This window comes from Helicoverpa armigera, chromosome 6 (assembly GCF_030705265.1).
Source record: "Helicoverpa armigera isolate CAAS_96S chromosome 6, ASM3070526v1, whole genome shotgun sequence".
Lineage (NCBI taxonomy): Eukaryota > Metazoa > Arthropoda > Insecta > Lepidoptera > Noctuidae > Helicoverpa > Helicoverpa armigera.
This window is the reverse complement of record NC_087125.1, coordinates 10,053,844-10,078,709: the sequence shown is the minus strand read 5'-3', so window position 1 is coordinate 10,078,709 and position 24,866 is coordinate 10,053,844. Positions and strand designations below refer to the sequence as shown.

The 24,866-nt window shown below is 36.6% G+C and overlaps 4 protein-coding genes across 7 annotated transcripts; 2 read left to right on the top strand and 2 right to left on the bottom strand.

Annotated features, from left to right (window-relative positions):
- The first annotated feature begins 4 nt into the window (after nucleotides 1-4).
- On the top strand, nucleotides 5-4,666 carry Glg1 (Golgi complex-localized glycoprotein 1). 4 transcript variants are annotated; one of them, XM_021327102.3, is made up of 7 exons: nucleotides 5-969; nucleotides 1,192-2,888; nucleotides 2,979-3,126; nucleotides 3,347-3,570; nucleotides 3,749-3,953; nucleotides 4,061-4,167; nucleotides 4,452-4,666. In XM_021327102.3, exons 1-7 carry the CDS (start codon nucleotides 198-200, stop codon nucleotides 4,614-4,616), a joined length of 3,318 nt encoding a protein of 1,105 aa, XP_021182777.3. In that variant the 5' UTR covers nucleotides 5-197; the 3' UTR covers nucleotides 4,617-4,666. The 4 variants fall into 4 exon arrangements, with proteins under 4 accessions (XP_021182777.3, XP_021182775.3, XP_021182778.3 ...); XM_021327100.3 differs by having other exon boundaries at nucleotides 2,979-3,150; XM_021327103.3 differs by having other exon boundaries at nucleotides 6-969; nucleotides 3,770-3,953.
- Nucleotides 3,801-6,539, bottom strand: LOC126057018 (DNA primase large subunit-like). The gene is made up of 2 exons (XM_049852076.2): nucleotides 5,215-6,539; nucleotides 3,801-5,061 (listed from the first exon to the last, which is right to left on the bottom strand). Exons 1-2 carry the CDS (start codon nucleotides 6,443-6,445, stop codon nucleotides 4,811-4,813), a joined length of 1,482 nt encoding a protein of 493 aa, XP_049708033.2. The 5' UTR covers nucleotides 6,446-6,539; the 3' UTR covers nucleotides 3,801-4,810.
- Nucleotides 6,540-6,956: 417 nt separating this feature from the next.
- LOC110371049 (endoplasmic reticulum transmembrane helix translocase) lies at nucleotides 6,957-16,211 on the top strand. The gene is made up of 10 exons (XM_064035101.1): nucleotides 6,957-7,424; nucleotides 7,529-7,618; nucleotides 7,711-7,917; nucleotides 9,204-11,153; nucleotides 11,338-11,575; nucleotides 12,395-12,591; nucleotides 13,005-13,147; nucleotides 13,462-13,594; nucleotides 14,113-14,256; nucleotides 15,624-16,211. Exons 1-10 carry the CDS (start codon nucleotides 7,155-7,157, stop codon nucleotides 15,732-15,734), a joined length of 3,483 nt encoding a protein of 1,160 aa, XP_063891171.1. The 5' UTR covers nucleotides 6,957-7,154; the 3' UTR covers nucleotides 15,735-16,211.
- Nucleotides 16,212-16,371: 160 nt separating this feature from the next.
- Nucleotides 16,372-17,941, bottom strand: LOC126057035 (larval cuticle protein A2B). Its single transcript, XM_049852193.2, has 3 exons — nucleotides 17,513-17,941; nucleotides 17,109-17,183; nucleotides 16,372-17,029 (listed from the first exon to the last, which is right to left on the bottom strand). The coding sequence occupies exons 1-3, from the start codon at nucleotides 17,528-17,530 to the stop codon at nucleotides 16,526-16,528; spliced, it is 597 nt and encodes a 198-aa protein (XP_049708150.2). The 5' UTR covers nucleotides 17,531-17,941; the 3' UTR covers nucleotides 16,372-16,525.
- Nucleotides 17,942-24,866: the final 6,925 nt, after the last annotated feature.

Below are 24,866 nucleotides of genomic sequence, written 5' to 3'. Positions count from 1 at the left end.
AAATTTTGTATCGTTGTTCTAGTTTTTGAAGTGATTTTAATTAATTTAAGTTAGTGTCCGATAAGGAAATCTGGTATTATATTTTCAATGTATCAGTTTTAATATGTTTCATACAAGTCATCCGTGCAGTGAATAGAATTATGTTAGTGTAAAATTGCTGACTAGACTGCAACAAAAGCTCGCGAGCCGGCAGCGAAATGCTAAGTAATATCAAGGTATCAGCTGCAGGAATTCTAGCAACATGTCTCATTATATTCCTTCGGGACGCACAAGTATTGGGCCATTTGGTAAATCGACCCAGTGATAGATATACTCTAGATGTATCTGGCTGTGCTTTGTATCATAAGCTCTGCTCACACCTGGATGATGATCTCGGTATTCTATCTTGTGCACTAAATGCATCATATAACAAAACACAAATTTCAGTACTTTGTCAGCACAAGCTATGGAGTCATCAGGCAGAGCTTTTAGACAATGATTATATAGAACATAAATTAAAAGAACCATGTCAAGATGAGCCAGTAATATTAAACTGTCTAAGCCCATCAGAGTACATGATAGATTGTGTGCTCAAGAAGAAATCAAGTGTGCGAGATAAAAAATGTTGGAGGATGATAAATAAAATAGAATCTCTTGTGTTTAATGATTGGCAAATCATTGGTAATTTTCTAAAGAATTGTTATGATGACATTGAAGCTCATACTTGTGGCCGTATACCATATGATCCTAGAAGTCTTTCTCAAAAGCAGACACTAAAATGTCTGCAGGGGCAGGACATGAACCTTGTGACAATCAAAACAGAGTGCCAGGCTGAGATGGCTGTGTTAGAGGAAATGAAGTACAACACCCTTCAGTTGGACAAGATCATATTTGCTGCATGTAACTTGGACCAAAAGAACTTTTGCCCTGATGAAGTCCCCGGCTCTTGGTTGATGTACAAGTGTCTTTTAAGACATAAATATGAAAATGGTAAATATTTTTACTCATACTAGCATGACAAATAATAATTGAAAACAGCCAAACAATGCTTGTTTTCAATTAGCACCAATAATAAAACAATAGTGCCGCTATAGTAGTAACATATGCTGTCATTCATTTATTGTATGCTAATGAACATTTTATTTATCGATAATTGCTTGATTTTCTTATCAAGCTATGGTTAACTGTAGTTTTATGATTTTCTGATTACAGGAATGAGGAAAAAGTGCCAAGATCAATTGTTTTATGACCAAAGGAATATTGTAATGAATTATAGAATGAGTAAAGGTTTAGTAAAGTCTTGTAAAGAAGACATAAGGAAGTATCACTGCCGAAAAGGGGTTGTAGATGATAAGGATGTCAGACTTGCACAAATTTTATTATGCTTGGAAAATGTATCCCGCAATGATAGCACAAAATTAAGCCCTGAATGCACAGCTGAGATGATAGATCATAGAAAAATGCTCATGGATGACTATAGACTGTCACCAGAATTGATGCAGAACTGTGCCAATGATATTACAATGCTATGTAAGGGTATTGAAGCTGGAGGTAAAACAATCCACTGTCTCATGGAACATGCCAGACCAAGAAAAAGGAAAGATAAAAGAATAAGTGCAGCTTGTCAAAAATCTTTGGAAGCATTAGTTCTGGAAGCTGATCCAGGTGAAGATTGGAGGGTTGACCCCATTCTACGCAAGGCCTGCAAACCAGTGGTGGACAGAGCTTGTAGAGAAGTCAGTTATGGCAATGGTAGAGTCATGTCTTGTCTGATGGAAAAACTTGGAACCAATCTAATGACTCCTGATTGTGAATCTGCCTTGTTGCAAATTCAATACTTTATATCTAGAGACTTTAAGCTGGATCCCCAGTTATACAAGGCATGCAAATATGATGCTGTTACAGTATGTAGAGCTAAACTCCAGTGGGCTGATGCCAGTGAACACCAGTCAGAGAAAGACCCACTAGTGTTACCCTGCTTATACAATTATGCTTATAATCCTGATCTCAGAGGAAGGTTAAAACCAGGTTGTGAGACACAAGTCAGGAGAGTGATGAGACAGAGAGCCATCAGTGTGGACTTGATGCCTGAAATTGAAGACTATTGCATGGATGATCTTATTAATCTATGTTTTGAAAATACTGGAAAAGGAGAAGAAATATCATGTTTACAAAGTAAAATTAAAGAGCTTGGACCAAAGTGTAGAGATATTGTGACTAATTTTACAGAAACTCAGAGTGGCCATATTGAGCTGAATGCTGTTGTCAACATTAACTGTAGAGTTCCTATTGAGAGGCTGTGCTCATCTGAGCTGAAAAGTAAGAAAGAGGAGGATGACATCATGGACTGTTTGATAAGTCATAAAAATGATCCAGAAATTAAAGCAAATGTTAATTGTAGGGCAGCTATAGAACATGAGCAACTGATCTCATTAAAAAATTATAAGTTTACAAGAAAATTCAAGAATGCTTGCAAATCTTATGTGGTTAGATTTTGTCCCAAAGCAATGACCAAGAGTCAGGTGGTCACATGTCTGAGTGAAATAGTGAGGAATGATACAATCACTAAAAGAAAGCACACTATATTTAAGGATTGTCGCCAACAGCTGAGACAGCAGCTGTTTCAACAAAAAGAGAATATTGACTTAGATCCCGAACTAAAGGAAGCTTGTAAGAATGACTTGCAAATATATTGTGCTGGTGTAACACATGGAGAAGCAGCAGCTTTAGAATGTCTCCAGACAGCTAAAGGAAAGTTAACAGATGAATGCAGAAAGGCCATATTTGTTGTAAGAAAACAAGAGTTTGCAGACAATGCTGTTGACTATCATTTAATTACAACTTGTAATAGTATGATAGACTTGTACTGCCACAATACAGATGCAGCAAATATTCTCGACTGTTTGAAGGTATTTATTTTATAGTTATTGTATAGTTTGCTTTTCTTTTGATTCACTTCAATGTATTGTTTACTCAACTGCATACTTTGTCCTTTACAGATACATCGCCAAGAACTACATTTCGATGAAAACTGCAAAGTAGTTATTGTGAACAGGATGATAGAACAGAATATGGATTACCGGTTCAATAACAATCTCCAAAAAGCTTGCAAAGCGGATATCACGAAATTTTGTTCAGATGTGATTGGTATAAAATCCATTTTTAAATTAGGTAGACCTATTTACAAACTCTATAGGTAGTAGATAAAGTCGAAATTAATAAAAGTAGATAATACAGAGTAGCAAATAAATGGAGTGTCATATGTGTGTTTATGTTAATCAATTCACATGTTCTCCACCATATTACAACCCCATTTGTTTCCTACCCTGAATATTATATACAAAATTGATGTATTGTCCTCTTTTAGCAAAAGAACCACAGGATATGGAACTTCAAGGGAAAATGTTATATTGTCTGAAGGAGAAGTTCAGAGAATCGAAATTGTCAATACCTTGTGAGAATGAACTGGCTAATGTTTTAAAAGAACAAGCTCTCAATTATCGTCTCGACCCCTTACTTGGGAAACTATGTAAAGCTGAGATACAGACAATTTGTGCTGTTCCAAGCGATATTACAAAGTCTGATGGACAGGTACCTTGATGTTTTGCAAAAAAGTCTTAATTTGCTGGAAACCTTCCATTTATAACGCATGCCTGGTCTTGCCTTATAAATCCTATACTCTGTATGCCTCTTATTTAAAAAATTCTTATTCTATCTTACTAGTCATTCCATCTTGTATGAAGGAAGACTATTACTGATTTTGATCCAGTTAACTTTTTTTAAATCCCAGGTTGAAGAATGTCTAAAGAATGCTCTGTTGAATCATAAAATCGTATCGGCGGAATGTGCGCGAGAAGTGGCACAGATTATCGAAGAAACAGAAGTGGATATTGAGGCAGATCCATTGCTAGAGCGGGCTTGTGCTATGGATTTATTGACCTATTGCAAAGATTTGGAGCATGGTGCTGGCAGGCGTAAGTTGAAAACCTTCATAAGACCTCCTTTGACTTTTTTGAGTAGTTTAATATTGCTTATATGGGATTAAAATATTATACTAAATGTTTTCAAATCATTTTTTCAGGTTTAAAATGTCTGAAGATAATTCTGAATGATAGCAATAGGAAATTAGAAGCTGATTGTCAAAAGGCATTATCAAATAGATTAGAAATGTATAAACATGTTGCAGCTGTAAGTATCATTTGTTTTGGTATAATTAGCAATAATCTGTTACTGACACTTTTTTGATAATGATTATAGAAACTTTAGATAAATATTACCCTTTAGATTCTAAAGGGCAAACAAAATACTTTCTTGATAATTATCATTTTAGACATGTGATTTACCAATTTATAATCCCTCATTGGTCTTGTGTAAGTTGCAAGAAAAGAAGAGCCTATGTTTTTTTTTGCCAAAGCACCCTTCTAAACTTCAATCATGATGCATACTTCAATAATTTGTTTTCTTTGTTGCAGTTGAATGTGATAGAAAATTTCGGCGATATGTATAACGAGATATCGTCTTCACCGTCTAAGAAATACTTTTTAATTGTAGGCATCTCAATTGTAGGTTTAATTTTTATATGTGGTTTATATTGTGGCAATTTGGCTAGGCAAGCTATGTATGTTAAGAGGAAATAGATATTGTAATATATAATTTAAATCAATAAAATCAAATCTTTTAATTATTATCTTTATGTATTTTATTTATCAATGTTCCGAAAATATTTATTTATCAAGTCTTTATGCTTATATCTACTAATTTTAGTACTTAATCTTGAATGATAACAAAGACAGAATAGTGTTAAAGGTCAAATAGGCTCCAAAAGATATATTTACATGACCTCTTCGAAGTCCATATCTTCAAACTCATCAACTGATTCTTTTTTCACTGAAGCTGTTGATTTAGGTTCTTTCTTAATTTCTACTTTAACATCTCCTTTGGCTATTTTCTGAGACTCTTCAAAGAATTGGTTAGGATGGTTGATGCCTAATCCAAGGTCAGAATGATGCACAGCATCAAAGTATCTGCTGCAGGCTATTTGGAAATGTCCCTTCTTTGTCATGTCTATTATTTCATTGATACCTGTAAAAGAAACAAGATGAGGAAAATGAATATAAGTTGAATTTGTAAAACATAACAAAAATAAGAATTGAACTCCATTTACAGGTCCAAGTTTTTTTAAAAATATTGTATGCCTATTGAATATGGCCTGATAAGTGAACAATGTTAACTTACCCTGAGGGTCAAGACCATAACCCTGAAGTCTGTTCTTCAGAATACCAACATCACAATGTTTATAAGGACATCCATGGCAGTCTCCCGGACCAACAGTAGTATTAATGATCTTCAAACAACTGAATGGAGAATAATCCCTCTTACTACCCTCCTGTCCATAGTTATATCTGACGTTATAAGCATATTGTTTTTCAAATTTATCTAGTTCCATTATCTTTGTGAACTCTTCCCTCCAGAATCTTAAGGAGTCTTCCAAAGTCACACCAATACCTTTCAGGAATAGTCCATATTGTAATCTACCTCCATGCTTGAGATGGTGGGCCAGTCTCAACTGCTCATGCAGCTGCCGCATACACAGCGGGAATGACTTCACCGATAAGGAGTCCAAACTCTCAATAGGTATAACAGCTTTAGAAGAACTGTAGTCATTGCCAGAATATGATTGATGTAGACCTTTCAGTAATGATACTAATCGCTCATCCTGTTCTATTTCACCAAGATGGTGGCAAGCAACTGCTAAACTCTGTTTCAGTTGTGTTCTATACTGTGCAGAGAGAACAGATATGAAGTCTTTGTGTGCAATGTACGCGTACCCGCCGCTGAGGTAGACTTTTCGCATTTTCACCAGATCTAATACTTCATAGAACTTCACTTTGTAGAATTTCATGTTATCAATATTTGCATGAGGGGTACACTCTCTCAGACAGTGCATAATTTCACTCTTTTCTTCATCACTCATGTTAGTATAGCATAAATTGTTTATTTTGAAGAATGTATCCACAGCTTCTCCTCTCATGGTGGCAAACCTCATTTTGAATAACTCCAGTTCTCTTGCGATGAACCATCGACGCAATTCCTCTGTTCTGCAGTACGCTAGTCGAAGTATGAAGTGTGCAATGTGGTCCTTTCGTCTCGCTTGCAAATCAGCTTCAGTAGTTGCACAAGACGATTTTTCACATAGCTTTGCATAATACTTCAAACCTTGAGTTCTAAGCTCACCTATAACATATTCTGTCCATTCCTCTGAATACGCTCGAAGTCCTTTAAGAGTTGTTGCTGTTGCTAAAGTCCTCAACAAAGTTACTCTTTCCAAAGATAAAGTTTCGAATTCTTGAAGAGTAATGTTTTCAGTAGGAGGAATCTTGTACATTTGAAGATCATGAGGATAAGTTTCTACAAGACTACTGGTTAGTTGCAGTTTAGTAGATTTCCTTCTGATATTCAAATCCATCACGCAGTTTTTCTTTTAACAAGATAAATAAACTACAAATCACGAATTCACGAGCTTCCAAAAACACAGGTTGATATGTTTTTCGCGCCTTTTCCTGACGTTTCTGACATACTTGACGTTAACGGAGGACAGTGACATTGCAAAGTTTTTTTTTGTACATGAAATGAGCAAAGGTTTTGTATGATTGTATCGGAAATGTGGAGGCAGGAAATCTGAGTCTGAGTGAGCCTGAAACTTTCAAGATACAATACATTTGGTGGAGCATTTCTAGCACAACATTCATCGGCCATTGCCAGGTTTTAATCAAAACAGTTTATTCCTGGGAGTAACGAAATATAATGAAATTATTGCATTATTTCCCCAACTGTTGGTTAAACGGGATTAAAAAAAAAACTCAATGTCCACTACCAAAGGAGGTTTATATTTTATTAAATTTTCTATAATAATTTCTGCGCAGAATGGAAATGCACGTGACACGCATGCTCCTTCTTCAGCAAACTCTTTCCGGTTTTCCGCTAAGCCCCTCCCTCCCTCCTCGCTTGATTGTCAATCTGTCAAGTTGAGTAAACTCAATAAAATTGAATTTTATTTATATTTTGAATTAGTTTCTTGTGATGAATGAATAAATTATGTATAACTATACGTCAAAAAGTTAAAAAGGCCATTAGTGATATATTGGTACGGGTTTAGAGTGTAATAGGATTATAAAATGGTATCCAATAAGATGCAGTCGTCATTGGACGATTTAGTTCAATATACACAGCTTTTCAAGCCGGTCCCGACTGTTCTGCAAGGAACTGTGCTGCCTTTTTTGATAATATACCCAATAGTGTTTTATTCATGGATCGTTGTGTATGGTTTCGAGGAAAATTTTGAAGCTGGGTTTGTGAGTGTCGTGGTCGTCGCTACTATACAAATTCTCATATGTCTCTGTTGCTATTGGAGCGTCCACATTCAGTGTTTCCTGTCGTGTTCCTCGGTAAGTAGCACACATGTTGTGCTCAACAAATTGACTGTCATCTTTCAATTCTGTAGATGTAACTGTTGTATGTCCTTGTACATCATTTGTTGCTTCAATTTTAGGTTAAAGACCCAATCCAGGCTGAGATAGTGAAAGTTGTTCCCACATCGAATAATGGATTTTCTGAAATTGTTAAACTCCATCATACTAAGGTAATTTTTACAATCTTGTTAATGAGAATACATTATACCATTTTTGTCTAATCGCTCAACTGTTTTCTAACTTAAATATGTATTGATTTTAGTCAACCAAAAAGGGTAGTATACACCCAGATGTGTGGTTTATATTTCAAAAGAGTAAGTACATTTACGACTGGGACAAGAAGTCTTTTCACACAATTGAGTTCCCAATTAGTAAAACTTACGAGGAGTATATGGATTCCAAAGGTTATGTGGACGATGAAGCCATTGATATTGCAGAAAAGGAGTTTGGAAAGAATGAAATGATAATGGTAAGTCATGATTTGTAAAGAGAATACTTGTCTATCGAGAATACACATAATGTTCAGTTATGCAAACTCATTAGTATTCAGAAAAGGTTCCGTGTCTATTACCATACAGTTGATTACAACTATTTGTGGTTTGCGAACCATATCTAATACCTTATTATAATTGATAATAAGAATGAGGGTTTTCTAAAATGGCGTCCACGAGGTGGCAGCACCGAGTCGTCAGGTCCAGGTAACTGTCAAAGTGCTTATCTTTACTATGAATAGTGAACGATTTTAGTGTTTTTTTTTATTTTATAATTAAAGCACTGCATTATTGTTTTACTATTGAGGTTGAGTAAATAAAAAAAACTAAATCATATTGTGTTAACAAGCTTTTCCTTAGTACCAGTGACTTTTGCACCCTCTCTCTTGGCTCAATTTTTAGTTTGGAAACCTTATTCTGACCGTAGTCCATAATAAAATCAATAACACTTCCAATATAACAGAATTTCAATAAACAATAAGTTCGGACCCTACAATGCCATACTATTTGACAGCTGTTTGGACCTGACGCATACGAAGCGCCGCCTGGCGGCAGAAAAAGTATCGAAAACCCTCATTCTGGTTCTGCAAACAATTTGTTGCACATTTCAGCAACTTAATGTCAGATTAAATAGTTAATGAAATACTTGGTACACACTGGAAAACAATTTAATTCACAGCTGGATACAATACATTATCATCTGCCTAGCCATGTTGGGGTCACCATCCAGTCTGACTGTATGCAGTGGAGTAAAAGTGTTTTACGAGCAGCGACTGCCTGTTTGATCTCCTCAACCCAGTTACCCGAGCAATTGGTTACAATATTATTCTTCATAAACAATATTCTGAAACAAAACACAGCAAGGCAATTGTCTTTTCATCTTAACAATGTGTTCTGATAACACTACAATTTATAAATATGTGTGGGAATGAAAGTCTTTCATACAACATACACACACACATCAACATAGTAACATAATGTAATTAAATTAGTAGCATGAGAAAATATGAAGGTTATACAGTGGCACTCACTCAATTCTATTTTTAATACACTTTTTTTATTGGATTATATCTAATTCTGTACTGTGACATATACGCTATTGATTTTATAATTTAAATAAGTACCTACCAAACCTCATATGTGTGACTGTTGTATTGTTAGAATTTCTCAAGGCCAGGCATTTTTCCAAAAAACTCACTAGAATAGCACAACTCCAAAAATACTTATATGAAAGAGTGAATGTAGAGAAACATATTTGTTACAGGTTGTTCCCGAGTTCATGGAACTCTTCAAGGAAAGAGCAACAGCACCTTTCTTCGTATTCCAAGTATTCTGTGTTGCACTCTGGTGTTTAGACAAATATTGGTACTACTCCATATTCACCCTTGTTATGCTTGTCACGTTTGAATGCACCTTAGTACAACAACAACTGCGAAACATGGCCGAGATCAGAAAGATGGGAAACAAACCGTACAATATCAATGTCTATAGAAATAGGAGGTGGCGGCAGATAATGAGTGATCAGCTCCTACCAGGAGATGTTGTATCTCTTATAAGATCCACCAACGACAATCTAGTACCTTGTGACATTGTGCTCCTCAGAGGTTCATGCATAGTAGACGAGTCCATGTTAACTGGTGAAAGTGTGCCTCAAATGAAAGAAGCAGTAGATAATGAGAAGAATTTAAAACAAAATTTAGACCCTGAAGGTGATGGCAAGCTACACATGTTGTTTGGTGGAACAAAGATTGTTCAACATTCCTCTCCTAGCAAAAGTACCTCATCAGCTCTTAAAGCGCCTGACAATGGGTGCATTGGATATGTTATTCGCAACGGCTTTAATACATCACAAGGAAAACTTTTAAGAACTATTCTGTTTGGTGTGAAGAGAGTAACAGCCAACAATCTTGAGACATTCGGATTTATCTTGTTCTTGCTTATCTTCGCAATCGCCGCGGCCGCGTATGTCTGGATCAAGGGCTGTGAAGATCCTGAGAGGAATAGATACAAACTATTTTTAGAATGCACATTGATTTTAACATCAGTTGTGCCTCCTGAACTGCCAATAGAGTTGTCATTAGCAGTCAACACATCATTATTATCTTTATCAAAATTAGCAGTATTTTGTACAGAACCTTTCAGAATACCATTTGCAGGAAAAGTAGAAATATGCTGTTTCGATAAGACTGGTACACTTACGAGTGATAATTTAGTTGTAGAAGGTGTGGCCGGCATAGAGGACCACAAAGATGCTACAGTCATTCCATTATCCCAAGCACCGATGGAGACTATACAAGTGTTGGCGTCATGTCATTCTCTAGTACAACTGGACGATGGCGTGGTGGGAGACCCCTTAGAGAAAGCTACACTAAAAGCTGCCGAATGGAACTTGACCAAAGGAGATGCTGTCGTGCCAAAGAAAGGAAAATCACCAGGACTGAAAATAGTTCACAGAAACCACTTCTCGAGTGCTCTCAAAAGAATGTCTGTGATAGCAGGCTATCAGGTCAATGAGCGAGGTTTTATGGAAACCCATTACATAAGCAGTGTCAAGGGTGCACCTGAAACTATAAAGACCATGCTCAAAGAGGTTCCCAGTCATTACGATCACGTCTACCTGACTCTATCGCGAAGAGGGGCGAGAGTACTGGCATTAGGATATAGGAATTTAGGCAAATTAAGTTCCCAACAGATCAGGGACATGTCCCGAGAAGATATCGAATCTGATTTGACTTTTGTTGGCTTTGTTATCATTTCGTGTCCCTTGAAGAGTGATTCCAAAAAAGCGATATCAGAAATCGTGAATGCTTCTCATTCCGTGGTTATGATCACCGGTGACAACCCTCTGACGGCGTGTCACGTTGCTAAAGAACTGAAGTTCACTCAGAAGGAAGAAGTTCTTATTCTAACTGAGAGTGAAAGTAAGTGGGGATGGACTTCAATAGACGAAGAAGTGAATCTCCCAGTGAATCCGTTCAAGACTTCGAAGCAGTTGACTTCGAAGTTCGATTTGTGTATAACAGGGGAGGGATTGACATTCCTCAATGAGCACCATCATAAGTTCTTGCTGGAGTTGATGCCTCATATAAAGGTGTTTGCAAGATTTGCGCCAAAACAGAAGGAGTTTGTGGTGGTGACGTTGAACTCGCTTGGGTACGTGACGCTCATGTGTGGTGATGGTACAAACGACGTGGGAGCTTTGAAACACGCTGATGTGAGTATCTGATCACATTACTAGATCTATTAATTTCATCAAAAGTTTAATCATCGTGCCCTCGGATTTTTCTTCTGTTCTATATCTTCTTGTTTTTTAATAACAAAATAAATATTTTCTTCCTTTTATTGATATCATCTTCGCATCCAAATATCGATTAAACTATTCCTGTATCAAATTATAGGTAGGCGTAGCGATCCTCGCCAATGCACCCGAGCGACCACGAGAGAAGGTTCGAGAAGAACGCGCGGTGGAAGAAGCGCCGCGTCGCACGACAAGTCGCACGGACGCGCGAGCCGAGGCCGCCGCGCGACTCCGCAGGGCCATGCGGGAGTTAGAGGAAGAAGATATGCAGCTTGTGAGGTTGGGAGACGCGAGTGTTGCTGCCCCGTTCACCAGTCGACTGTCCAGTATATTTTGTAGTAAGTGGTTTTTTTATTTAAACTCATACTAAATTACATTAAAAGCTGATAGAGGGGAATATGTAAAGTAAGTCTTCTACTGGTTTCCAAATCCTTGACTCGCTCAATAAAAATTAAATAATACTCAAAATTCAATGTTATTAACATAACATTAAGTAAAAAAAACTAAAATATAAAACAAAAGTGTAGGGTCTCTGTAGGGGGGTAGACATTATGTACCTACCAAACTAGACATTATATACCTAGGCTTACATAGCTGATACTTAACTACCACTTTTATTTCATAACTGTCCCATTATCACGTCCCGGTCGCATATCGTAGTGTACGTACATGAAATGAAATCACTAGATGCATAAAATGACTTTCGTCACAATTGGTCTGAAAAACACAGACAAAGTAAATAACCCTTGGGTCAAGTTGGCGGGACAATGACAGATATTGCAATGTTAAATGAGAATAAAATTTAATTCAGTGAGTAGGTACAAAAAACAAAGAGATTTTTACACTAATGATTGACGTCAAGATTTGATAATTCACCTTCAACATCCCTAATTAAAAATAGTATTGCTGTTACTATTTTTTGAGAGATAGAATACAAACTTTAAACTAACAAATTGACTCTTTAAGTTTCTCTACAAAAGGCAGAAAAGGCAACCCATTTACATAATGTGTGCGTACATACACACCCATAAGACAAGTTTCATCTTACCTTGGGTACCAAAGTTTCATTGTAATCACTTTTTCTTGTTGTTGATTATATTATGTAAACTTTTTTGGTCAGTCAACAATTATATATTTCATTATTTTCTCTATTTCAGTCTGCCACATAATCAAACAAGGCCGCTGCACTCTAGTGACGACACTACAAATGTTCAAGATCTTAGCTCTGAACGCCCTCATCTTGGCGTACAGTCAATCAGTACTGTACCTCGATGGCATCAAGTTTAGTGATACTCAGGCTACGTTGCAGAGTCTGTTGTTGGCTTCATGTTTCTTGTTTATATCCAGATCTAAGGTAAGGTTTATTTAATTCAAGTTTTTTTTCATTTATAGACTTGTAATGCTAAAGAAAGACGTTTTTGACCGAAAAAGAAAATAGCGAAAGCAACAGCGTTAATTAAGTTCTAAGCTATTGGCCAGATAAATAAATGATGATAAAAATCCAAGTTCAACAACAACATAAACGCCAGTTTTCAATCGCCAAATTGTTTTCAATTTTCGCCTTGAACTGTTGATTCTGAATTTATCAAGTTCGAGTTTCGAAGTAAGCAATTTTTAGGATAAATTACGCTTATGTTGTCGGGGAAATTTATTCTTTAGAAAAGTGTTTTATATCTAATTTTCTGCGCCAATGCATGAGGAACACAATATTTTGAAATGTAACTGTTAAAAATTTAACATGTCTAAAACATTATATTTGTTTTACAGCCGCTAAAACAGCTATCGAAGCAGCGTCCCCTCCCGAATATATTCAACGTATACACAATAATGACGGTGCTCACACAGTTCGCGGTGCACTTCCTGTGTCTCATTTACTTGGTGCACGAAGCTACGTCGCGGTCGCCGGGAAGGTAAATGATTTTGGACTCTATTTTAATGGGGATAAAGTTGATATTAGTTGAACAGTGAAAATATTACATAATAGAACATAACAATATAAGTCAGGTATTTGTTAGACTTTTTATATATTAAAACTGTTTTAATGGCCTCATATACAGAACAGAACCTATCTTCGAAACTATAATAATGTATAATAATTTAAATAATGTAACACTTGAATATCCAGGCACCTTTCAAATGCGAGAGCGATTTTAATCTTAACTTTGTTTGAAATAGTAGAAACGAAATGAAAAATTATTACTTACTTACCTATGTTTATTTACAGAGATACAAAGCCTAAATTAGACATGGACTTAGCGGAGGACGAGGAGCGAGAGTTCGCGCCCGACCTACTCAACAGCACCGTCTATATCATCTCAATGTCTCTGCAGATATCCACCTTTGCTATTAACTACAGGGTAAGTACTTTAACACTAAAAATAATTTTAAATTACTTCCAATTTCTCGACATTTTGTAGATAGCACATTATTTTATACAATCTGTAAATCAGCCGAAGATTTCATTGCCCACGGCAACAAAGTGTGATAGTAATATTTTCAAATTCCCAATTTGCGTGCGATTTAACGGCCGCTCCAAATTGGTGCGAAAGTTGGTTCCAACTTTCACACCAACGTGTTTTGGTTGTTGTGATTCAATTTTCGAAAATATAATTCCACGCTGTGATAATTGATTACAATAATAATTGTAGCCATAGTACCTATAGTCCAAAAAATTGGTATAAGTATATACCATCTACCACACTACACATTACGTTTGATGGTCTTCGAACGTGTTGAAACATGGCCGATTTCCCCTTTTGTTGTCCGTACAAAATTGAACCTTGTCGACACTTTTTGACCGATTGTACATAGAATACATGTACAAAATTTGTGTTTTATATGTACAAAAGTCTGTAATAAGTTTTATTGTCCCCAGGGCGAGCCGTTCATGGAAGGTCTCCGCGACAACAAGCCCCTGCTGTACAGTATAATGCTATCGAGCGGCGCGGTACTAGCGCTAGCCGCCGGCATCTTCCCAGACCTCTCCAATATGTTCGAAATTGTATATTTCCCACCTGATGTAAGTATACAAAAATTATCTCTAACTTATTTTGAACTTTCTGAAAGCCAAATTCTAACAGTCCTGAAGCTTTTAGTCAGTTACGCCATTTTACTGATATGTCAGCTATGGTCATCTAAAAACTGCTATATGAGGGAAATTATTGATATTATAGTTCGGCCGTTCAGAGAATGCGTTCCTGACACCTATCAGTTAGTCAGGACTAGTGATGGGCACAACATAACACTGAGTTCGTTACCGTTCCCCCAAAATAAACCGCCGCATTATTTTAAGATTATTTTCGTTTTAAATTGGCGGAATCATTTAAAATTTATATTTTAGTTATTTAAGTGGAAATCAAAAAAAGGTAATATTCATATAATAAAATCGTTTTATTTATTCTTTGTTACAAAGTTACAATCTGTATTTCTATGCAATAAAGTAAGTACATTGAATTGAATTAAGTTAATCAGACTCCGATTCGCTTGAGGAGGTGGTGTCTTCATCATCATCTTCGCCTACGTGTATATTACGTGTATATTAGGTATTATCAATAACAGAATCAATCCTGATATCTCGGTCAAAATCTTCCAAAATCAGGTTTTAGTCTTAGCGCACGAAACGACAACAAATGACTATTTAGCGTCACAAAATGACGGCCCATGATGCCATTTGGGGTTACCATTTTCAACCTAAATATAAAAATGCTACTTTCTTTCGCGCGTTCAGTTTGATCATAGTTTTATTTTTATATTTCATAAAAGTTATCCTATAGTCCATTATTTTCAAATTCTTAAAAAGAAAAACAAAACGTATTATTTTATATTATAAGTATAACTGTATAAGAACCATCAACCAGAACAGATTACGATACTTGCCTGTTATTTTTAGCACAGCACTACAAATATAAAGCGCTGACATAACCTTGTAATAGCGCAGTATAGATTTAGAAAAATATTGTTTACCAAGTTATTTGACACTCAATTTGGCACAAAATTACAACATTCATTGATTATTATTGATATAATAATGTTGTTTTAATGCTCAACAATTGTTAAAACGATAAACAACCAGCAAAAATATTTTTATCGTACTGCAACGCCATTACAAAGTTACGTCGTCAGTTCAATCGCGATGTGTCAGAAACGCATTCTCTGAGCGGCCGAACTATAGTGCGACATTATTAAATATGACTCACTCTTTATATATATTTTTTGCTACGCGAGTTAATTTTTGTTAAGTTTCCAATAACTGCATCAAAATTCCACGAGTACCTATGTATATAAAAAAAAAAAAACAGATGTGTAAATCTGCTGAAACTGTGACATCTACTGCATATTTTTAATAGATCTTAAAAATGATTCTAATATATTTAATTATTGTTTCAGTACCGAATTATATTAGTACAAGTATTGATAGCGGATATGCTGTTCGCGTACCTAGTGGACCGACTCTGCCTCATTCTGTTCGGCGAGGGGCTCAGAACTAAGGGCACGTAGCGACTTTACACGACTTTATTGCTGCTAATATAGGTAAATGTGTTGTACCACAGATTAGCTACTGTTCAGATACTCCAGTTATATCTTAAACTCATTCGTTCCCCCGCGTCTATACACGTAAGTACACAAAAATATATTTTTTATTTCGAACTTGTATTACATCCTGAGTTAAGCCCGTTCAACTAGACAAAATCTTAAAGTTTATAATACTGTAGCATAAATACGCTACGACAATTTGTATATTTTGTTATTATTATTAATTTTATCAAGTCGTAATCATACAAAGCGGAGTATCTGACAATTGTTTAATCTGTGGGCATTTCGTGTAAATATCTAAATTATAAACAAAGTACGTTACTTGTCTCGGTGTATTCTTATGACTGGGGACGGTGTAACCGCTCAAATATATGTGCATTTAAGTATGATTGATAAATGTGTCGATGGTATTTATGAAATATAATTGTGTAGTTAAATGTATGCGTTTGTTTCATTTAGCCCTAAACACGTAAACATTATTACCTAATCGCAAGCAACCCGGAAAAATATAGGTCTTATATACCTCTACGTTTATTCCGCATAGCAACTTCAACGAGTTCCAAATTATATGGTGGTCGTAAAACAAGAGTAAACAACACAATACACCGTGACACTTATTTTATTTCAGTATTCACAAATACATAGTCAACCTATACTATTCGTATCGCCTAATGAACAGGTAACATTCAGATGCGAAAGGAAAGTAAGGTCGCGATAACGTCCGTAAGGGAATTTCTGGCACCTGCATTATCACACTAGTGCTTCCATCCACCGAGGCCGCCAAGTCCTCCGATGCCGTAGCCGAGGCCGCCGTAGCCGATGCCGGCTCCAGCGAGGCCAAGGTCGGCGCTGCCTAGGCCAATTCCGGCGTTGCCGATGCCTGAGCCTAAGCCAAGGCCTAATCCGCTGCCGAGTCCCAAACCTAGTCCTCCGAGGCCGACTAAGCTGGTTGCGTAACCACTAGTGGCGATAGGGGCAGCGGCTATCGGCGCAGCGGCAATAGGAGCCACGATCTGTTTGCTGACGACGGGCGCAGAAACCAAGGTTTGTGGGTGAGCCGCAGGGCCAACACGTTTCACCACCGCGTTGAAACCAGAAACGGGATCAGCGGTATAGTCCACCACTCTCAAGGTACCGTCGGGTTCAGTGAGGGAGTAAGAGCCTTTCACGACGCCTCCGTCGCGAGACTCGGTTTGTGCCTTTTGGTCACCAGTTATGGGGTCGTTGACCGCATAGTTGAAGCCGTAACGCGGGATCGACTGGGGAGAGAAACATGACTCATATTGAATGAACATTCATACGACGATATTTTCTGATGCAATGGTATGTAATACTTACAATACTGCCGGTAGCGATGGGCAAAGCCCCGATGTCGGACGGAGCGGCCGTTGCTACACCAAGCAAGCAAGCAATCTGAAAATAGATGCAAATGTATGAATACTGAAGCAACTAGTGTCATGAATATTGAACTGTATTGTAAGCATTGTACAATGTATCACGAAATCAATCATAGATGTACCTACATGTAGACCGATTGAATTGGTAACTGATATAATTAAAAGTTTAAGTGAATCATTTTACCACATACAAACTAACATAAATATATCAATCAAGTTAATTTGATTTTGACGTGACTAACCCGAGATCTTCACGCTCACTACTCACATAGCAAAGATAAACAATTTTCATTTTTTTTTCCTGAAACCCCATGTGTGTAGTGTGAAGACATGTCTATATCTTACCGCAATGAAACTGAACATGATGAACAGGTAAGTTCAGCGGGCCCGTGAACGTTATCCAAACTGTTTGTGCAGTAATAATGCATTGCCAACCCGACTATCGTTTTTATACTGAGCACCGCTCCTTGTTTGTCAATTCCTTACAATCCTTGGTCGTTTCACGCTTATTGATTATTCACGTTACGCACCTTCGAATATATTTTCATAACGTGTCCTAAAATCGGCGGTAATTAGTTAATTGTTGGTGCAGTCCGTATTCTCTGTAGCTGTGGGTAATTGTTTCATCAGATTCCTGTCCGGTTAACAGGAATTATGTGAGTAATTGGCCGGCTGTTACTCAATTTGCTTCTGATTGATCCAGTCATCCGTGAATGCCGGAAAATAGTCGATAACTTTATCATAATATCCTCGCGCCTCCACTTCCTCAAGGGTTAGAGACTAATGTTAAGTACTATCATCCACCTGTACCTAAGTAATGTTCAAGTCATCTCTTAAAATATTGATTCGAATATGGATTAAGTATTCCGATAAAAGGGCATAGCTGGTAACAACCAGAACTAACGTCTTCTTTTAATGTTCTTCCCTATTTACTCCCCATTATAATCTTCTTTATATACTAACCCTATGTATCGATTAACCTTTATGTACTCCCCTAAGACAGATACCAATATTATTTTAACTTAAGTATGTTCACGTCCATTACCCACCCGATCAAATGATTTCCTAATATCGAAAAATCTGATGACGAAAGTAGGTACTTATTTGATTAAGAAAACACCTCAAAGAACCAGCAATGGAACTCAAAGAAAACACTTAAATTCTATTAAACACAAATGGAAAAGAAATTGAATCTATAAATAACATATTTACGCCACTGATGGGGTCCACCCTAGATGGCTATTACCCCCATGGGTTTTAAAAGACACCCATGATATATTATCCTACATGACTGCTGGTTCGTGATCCAACCTTTTATTTTGATACATGAACATTTATTCGCAGTTTCTGAACGGTATGATTCTAAATATTTTTTGGTGCGTGGGCAAGTACATACTTGCCGCCATTAAAAGTTCTTTGACCGTTTTTGAAGTGTCAGAGAAAAGCGAACTAGTGTGCAGTTGTTCGACCTACTACGCACGTGGTAAGTTGCATATAATCTGTTACAGCCTTTTTATCGTCCCACTGCTGGGCACAGGCCTCCTCTCACACGGAGAAGGATTGAGCATTAATCACCACGCTTGCTCAATGCGGGTTGGTGATTTCAGACTATATAGCCCAAGTTTCCTCAAGATGTTTTCCTTCACCTTTTTATCAGCCATTAGTGCATATAATCATCTAATATATAAATAATGTAAAACAATTGGGTGCTGGGACTTTTCAGCACGCGTTGGAAGCGTGCGTCTTACGTTGTTCTAAGTTTATACTGGTTAGGTACTCTGTAGAAAAGACATTGCACATCCGTTTAGCTACAAATACCATGATTGTTTCTCTACTGGCTTCCGCCATCGGCTTCTCGTGCATTCCATAGGAACTGCTCCGCTCAACCAGATAAAAAGTAGCCTATAGCCTTCCTGGATAAATGGGCAATCAAAACTACTGAACCGATTTTGAAAATTCTTTCACTGGGAAAGCTACACTCTTTCCGAGTAATATAGGCTATATTTCATACAGCTACGGGTTTCCCACGGGATGCTGGTGAAACCGCGGGTAAACTGCTCGTACTTCATATAAGTATAGATTAGGTTCTACATAATCATCGAATAGGTATTGAGGTGTACAATCTATGCCTATTCTATCAGGTCACTCAGACTTGTAGTCAGTTGTATCAATCCGTGATAGCCTCAAGTCAATCCGTATCTATGATAGGTGTTGTAATTCCCGGGCCACTGTTAATGATCGTTACAGACATGTTAACTGTTGCGTAGTGGGAGATGTAAGCCGCTCTGATTGGTTATTATTCTGCTCGGTGATCTACGTTTGTGCTTTGATTTGTTTCTGACTACTTGAGTATATGTCAGATTGGGTGGTAGGTGTATGGACCTCCCGATAACATGTCATAGGAGGTACCTACACACCAAATGATGTCCTCAATGTCGATCAGTTGATATACTTCCGAATATTGAAATTGTTAGATAACCTTTTAATAAAAGTTATATTTTTGTGTCAACCTAATCATCTACCTAATATTTCCAAAAGAGACACGTTTCCACCTGATAGCGTGGTTTAGTTTAGGGCTTGTTAGTTGTAGCAAGATAGAGGCTGCGATAATCACATCTCCATCCAGTAGGAAAACGATCAAAGAATACGTGAAATATTATCATACCTACCCATTTTCCTAAGACATGCACATTATTTTAACTTTGTTTTAATAGACAATTTCCACAGTTGTAGTTGAGTCTTGGTCCTTTAAAGTTTTTTTTCAATGATGCTCGTGAAAATTTGCACCACTTCGTAACTGAATTGCATAAAAATATATTCATACAGGTTTGTCTTCATTCGTTAAAGTTATTAATTAAGGCTGTTACATATTTATTGCCTTTGCTAAAGGTAGGCAACTAGGCTTGAACATATTTACGACATTTATAATGTCAATATGTATGTATGTGCATTTGTTAATCTAATAAACTCACCTATTTACATGAGTTATTTCGCTGTTTGGGGTTCCATGGAACAAATGAAATGAAAACCTTTACACTCAATAATTGTTCGGTATTTAGAGAGTTCGGTAGAAGATATTTGTAACGAATTGCTATTTTCAAGGTTCTTTCAAAACAGGGATAAAGTTTTCAATTCGGGTGTATATTTTGGGTACGTGTCCGTATCATACTAATTTTTACCAAGTGGTATGAATGTCCCACTACCATTTCATTTTTAACAACAACTGCAGTAGAATTATAGTAGAAGATTGTTTGTCTAAATAAACGCTTTATCTATTTATCTATCTATCTAAAAGTCATGATAACAGAGCAGATACACCGAGGTATATTTTCACGGTACGGAACCCGCCTTTAATGTTTATTCACAATTGACTCGCACTTTTTGTATTGAACGCAGTGTTGTGTGAAAATGTGAATATGGTTTAAGGACAAGTTGAAGAAAATAAGGTTCTGTTTACACTGTTACTATGTAGCTCCTTTATGATACCTCTAAATGGCTAAATACATACTGAAATAATTGTTTACACTTTTAGATAGGTATATTTTGTGAAACATAGTTACAAAAGCATTTCGGTTAAATAGCTTTTTGTTATTTTATCAAATATGTCGTCCCTTAGGTCCTCAGTAACTTCGTGCACCCGGATAAAAAGTAGTCTACTATGGTCTTCCCGAATAAATAGGCTTTCTAACTGGTTTTGAAGTATAAAGTAGTACCTAGTATTAGATATCTTAAAGTTAATGGATTTTATTATAATTTTTCGACTACCACGACCACGCATCCCACGACCTCCGAATGTAATTTATCTAGCCTCACAGTTGCAACTAATTCTGCCCCACTCGACCGGCTCATTACCCCTTTTCAGTTGGAAGTTGGAACACTCTTTCCACTCAGACTTACACAAATTCACATTTGCAATCAGAGCCCGGAGAAAAGTTCCTCCTACCCACCGCCCCTCGCCCCCACGCCGCCTTTAATTAACAGAAAGTGGTTCATTAGAGCTTATTCATTAAAGCAAGGAGTAATTAGCGAACTCTAATGAATGCTGTAATAATGTAAGAGCGGCCGCGTCGGACTGCGGCCCGACTTCTAGATTAATCTAGAAGCTACGAATAATTTAGTAATGGCGTTAATTTATTACTGGACTGATTGCGGGTATTAGGAGTAGCTACTTACCTAAGTGGAGTGTTACGTGGTATGGAGAAAATTGCCACTAAGCTGCTGTTTTTTTTAAATAATTTATTACATGGAGTGTCACCATTTGTGAAGAGCCTATGTATCGTTGTCCTTACAAATGTCATAAACGAGAAAGTCCGTTCGTTTGTTTGTTTCTAAAAAGGCTAGATAGATGATTTTCTTTCGGGTATTGAAGTAGCGGCGGACGAAGTCGCGGGCGAAATCATAATTATATTTTTTTCAGTATTTTGTGATTATGTTTACAAAGAAGTGCAAGTGCAGTTTCCGCATGTAAATATACAATTTATGATGCTTAAGCAAATATTCATCTCAATCGGGCATCAAACCCGGTATACAACTCGCAAAAAACATCCCCAATCTCCCACAAGAGACTTACGTTTATCTAAACCAGTGGTTCTTAACCTTTTTGACATGAGGGACCACTTTGACCAAAGTTGTCTTGCCGGGGACCACCTCATCGGTTTACCTAAATTAGTACTCATTTCTTTAATATTTACAAAAAAAAATGAATTTTTGGGTCAGCTTGGGTCAACTCAAAGCTAAACGCATGTTGGTAGTTGTGTAGGTAAGCAAATGCAAATAAAGAAGAACTTGCCTATGTAGTTTTCCAAATGCGCGAGCGAAGCGAGCGCGAAATTTTTATCGGACTTAAACCAAATATTACGTAAAATGTAGCCCAAACGTACTTAACTTTATGTTTGTTGAAAAATTCAAAAATAAGGGCATATAGTTTCTGAATACGCGAGCGAAGCGAGCGCGAAATTTTGATCGGACTTAAACCAAAAAATACGTAAAATGTAGCCCAAACGTACTTAACATTTTGTTTGTTGCCAAATGCAAAAATAAGAGCCATAGTATAGTTTCTGAATACGCGAGCGAAGCGAGCGCGAAATTTTATCGGACTTAAACCAAATATTACATAAAATTTAGCCCAAACGTACTTAACTTTTTGTTTGTTGACAATTGCCAAAATAAGGGCATATAGTTTCTGAATAGGCGAGCGAAGCGAGCGCGAAATTTTAATGATTTTTTAAGACTCAAAACCAAAATTACGTAAAATGTAGCCCAAACATACATTTTCATGAATGGGGGGGACTAGGTACGACACACCCGATATATGTACGTCCATGTGAAAACCCCCGCTCGCAATTATAAGTCGATAAAAATTAAGTTAGGTAACGTATAGCAACGTCGCGAAGCTAAGCTTCGCGGACCACTTGGAATGCCTCCAGGGACCACCAGTGGTCCGCGGACCACCGGTTAAGAACCACTGATCTAAACAGAAGTTTATTTTACTTTTTTACAGTCTGAAATCGTAAACAAAGCCAGTGGGTTGTGAGAATCAATTATGCATCAATTACCTAAGTGAATCTGTTTAATTAGCGCTGATAGACGGTTTTTTAATTATTAAGCTTTTCACTGTTTGCAGCTAATACTAATTATCTTCGTTACTTAAATTCTTAGATAATGGAGAAACTTGTATTGCAAGTAAAGTTTTATTCTACAATGAAGTCGTACCTATAGAAAATTTACATTTATACATAAAATCCTCATATAACTAGAGCATTTTTGTGCTCGATTTATAATTAACGAGCTAATGTAAATGTGTGTGTGTGTATGAGTGGCTTCATGTTTGACATTTCATCATCATCACTGTGCGCTTACATGGGAAGCGTAGGCATGCATGCGCTACGTTACGCTACGGCGTAGCACACGCTTAGCTACGATCGCATGGTCGATCCATACATAGAGAATTTTAGGAAACTGACCTGTATTTTTTATTTTTACGTCATTAAATAAATTGACTGAAAGCATTAAAAAAAATATTTGATCTTAATTTTGATTACCCCTATCTTCCATTATACTTATATAAATATAGATAATTATACCAGAATATGAAATCATAGTTATAATCATAATTTCCGCCTTCAAAAACAACTCACAAGCGCTCAGACGCTATTTCCATAAAGAAAACAGCAGCCAACGTCACTGGAAGGGCCACGTTCATTAGTATTCCTCAAAATAGGATCGTTATGTTGTTAGTAGGTTTTCTTATGATGTCGGAACATGTTACCCATGGCTCGCTGGACCCGAACACGCATAATGATGTATGCTAACGTTATTAAAGTGTATCATAATAAGCCTCGGCTGACAGAAAACAACGTACTGTTGGTGAAACAAGTTTGGATGAATTTGTAGTTTGGTTTTGTTTGGTGTTTTACAAGTTTGGTCTTCAGTCTTGTCTTCAGCCTTGTTAGTATTATTAGCTAGATTTAATTAGCATCTAATGTTTTTTTTTTAATTTATTTACTTATTAATAGTGGTTTCTTAAGTTTTCACATGTGTCTCAAGGAAAATTCTACCAGCAACCGGATTGGAGGTATAAATTTTTCCAACCAGTTTAGTATTAAATGGTAACAAACAGATATAAACATTCGCGTTGTAATTATTTAGTACGAATATTCCTAATTATCCTCGTGGTTTGAATTTCTTATTTTGTGAAGTACTTAATAAAAAAAAACTGCGGTAAGAATAACATTACACTAACAAAATTTCTATCATTCATAGCGTCCTCGTAGTCAAAAGTCCTACCTATACATTGTTGAACACGAAATAAATATTAAGAAAAATAAGTTAAACTTGTTGCGCCGACCGTACAGAACTGCTCGAAGTGACCCTCAGTGCCTTACATACAGCTAACAATTGCTGCGGGACTATCCCGAGTCCGGCTCCGACATGTCCACCCTTGTTCATAGACAAATGAGCTCCTTCTTATTTATTCTAAAATATACCTCTTTTGTTTGTTATGAATTTATCATTGATATTTTATTTAATTATTCCAACTAAGCTCTTTAATGTGGTTTTACCAAAATTTAAAATTATTTTCTTATAAAAGCTCGTTGAAATCTAAGATTAATTTATTCATCGCGTCCCATGTCATTAGTAGAAGATATAGTTCGGCCGCTCAGAGAATGCGTTTCTGACACATCGCGATTGAACTGACGACGTAACTTTGTAATGGCGTTGCAGTACGATAAAAATATTTTTGCTGGTTGTTTATCGTTTTAACAATTGTTGAGCATTAAAACAACATTATTATATCAATAATAATCAATGAATGTTGTAATTTTGTGCCAAATTGAGTGTCAAATAACTTGGTAAACAATATTTTTCTAAATCTATACTGCGCTATTACAAGGTTATGTCAGCGCTTTATATTTGTAGTGCTGTGCTAAAAATAACAGGCAAGTATCGTAATCTGTTCTGGTTGATGGTTCTTATACAGTTATACTTATAATATAAAATAATACGTTTTGTTTTTCTTTTTAAGAATTTGAAAATAATGGACTATAGGATAACTTTTATGAAATATAAAAATAAAACTATGATCAAACTGAACGCGCGAAAGAAAGTAGCATTTTTATATTTAGGTTGAAAATGGTAACCCCAAATAGCATCATGGGCCGTCATTTTGTGACGCTAAATAGTCATTTTGTTGTCGTTT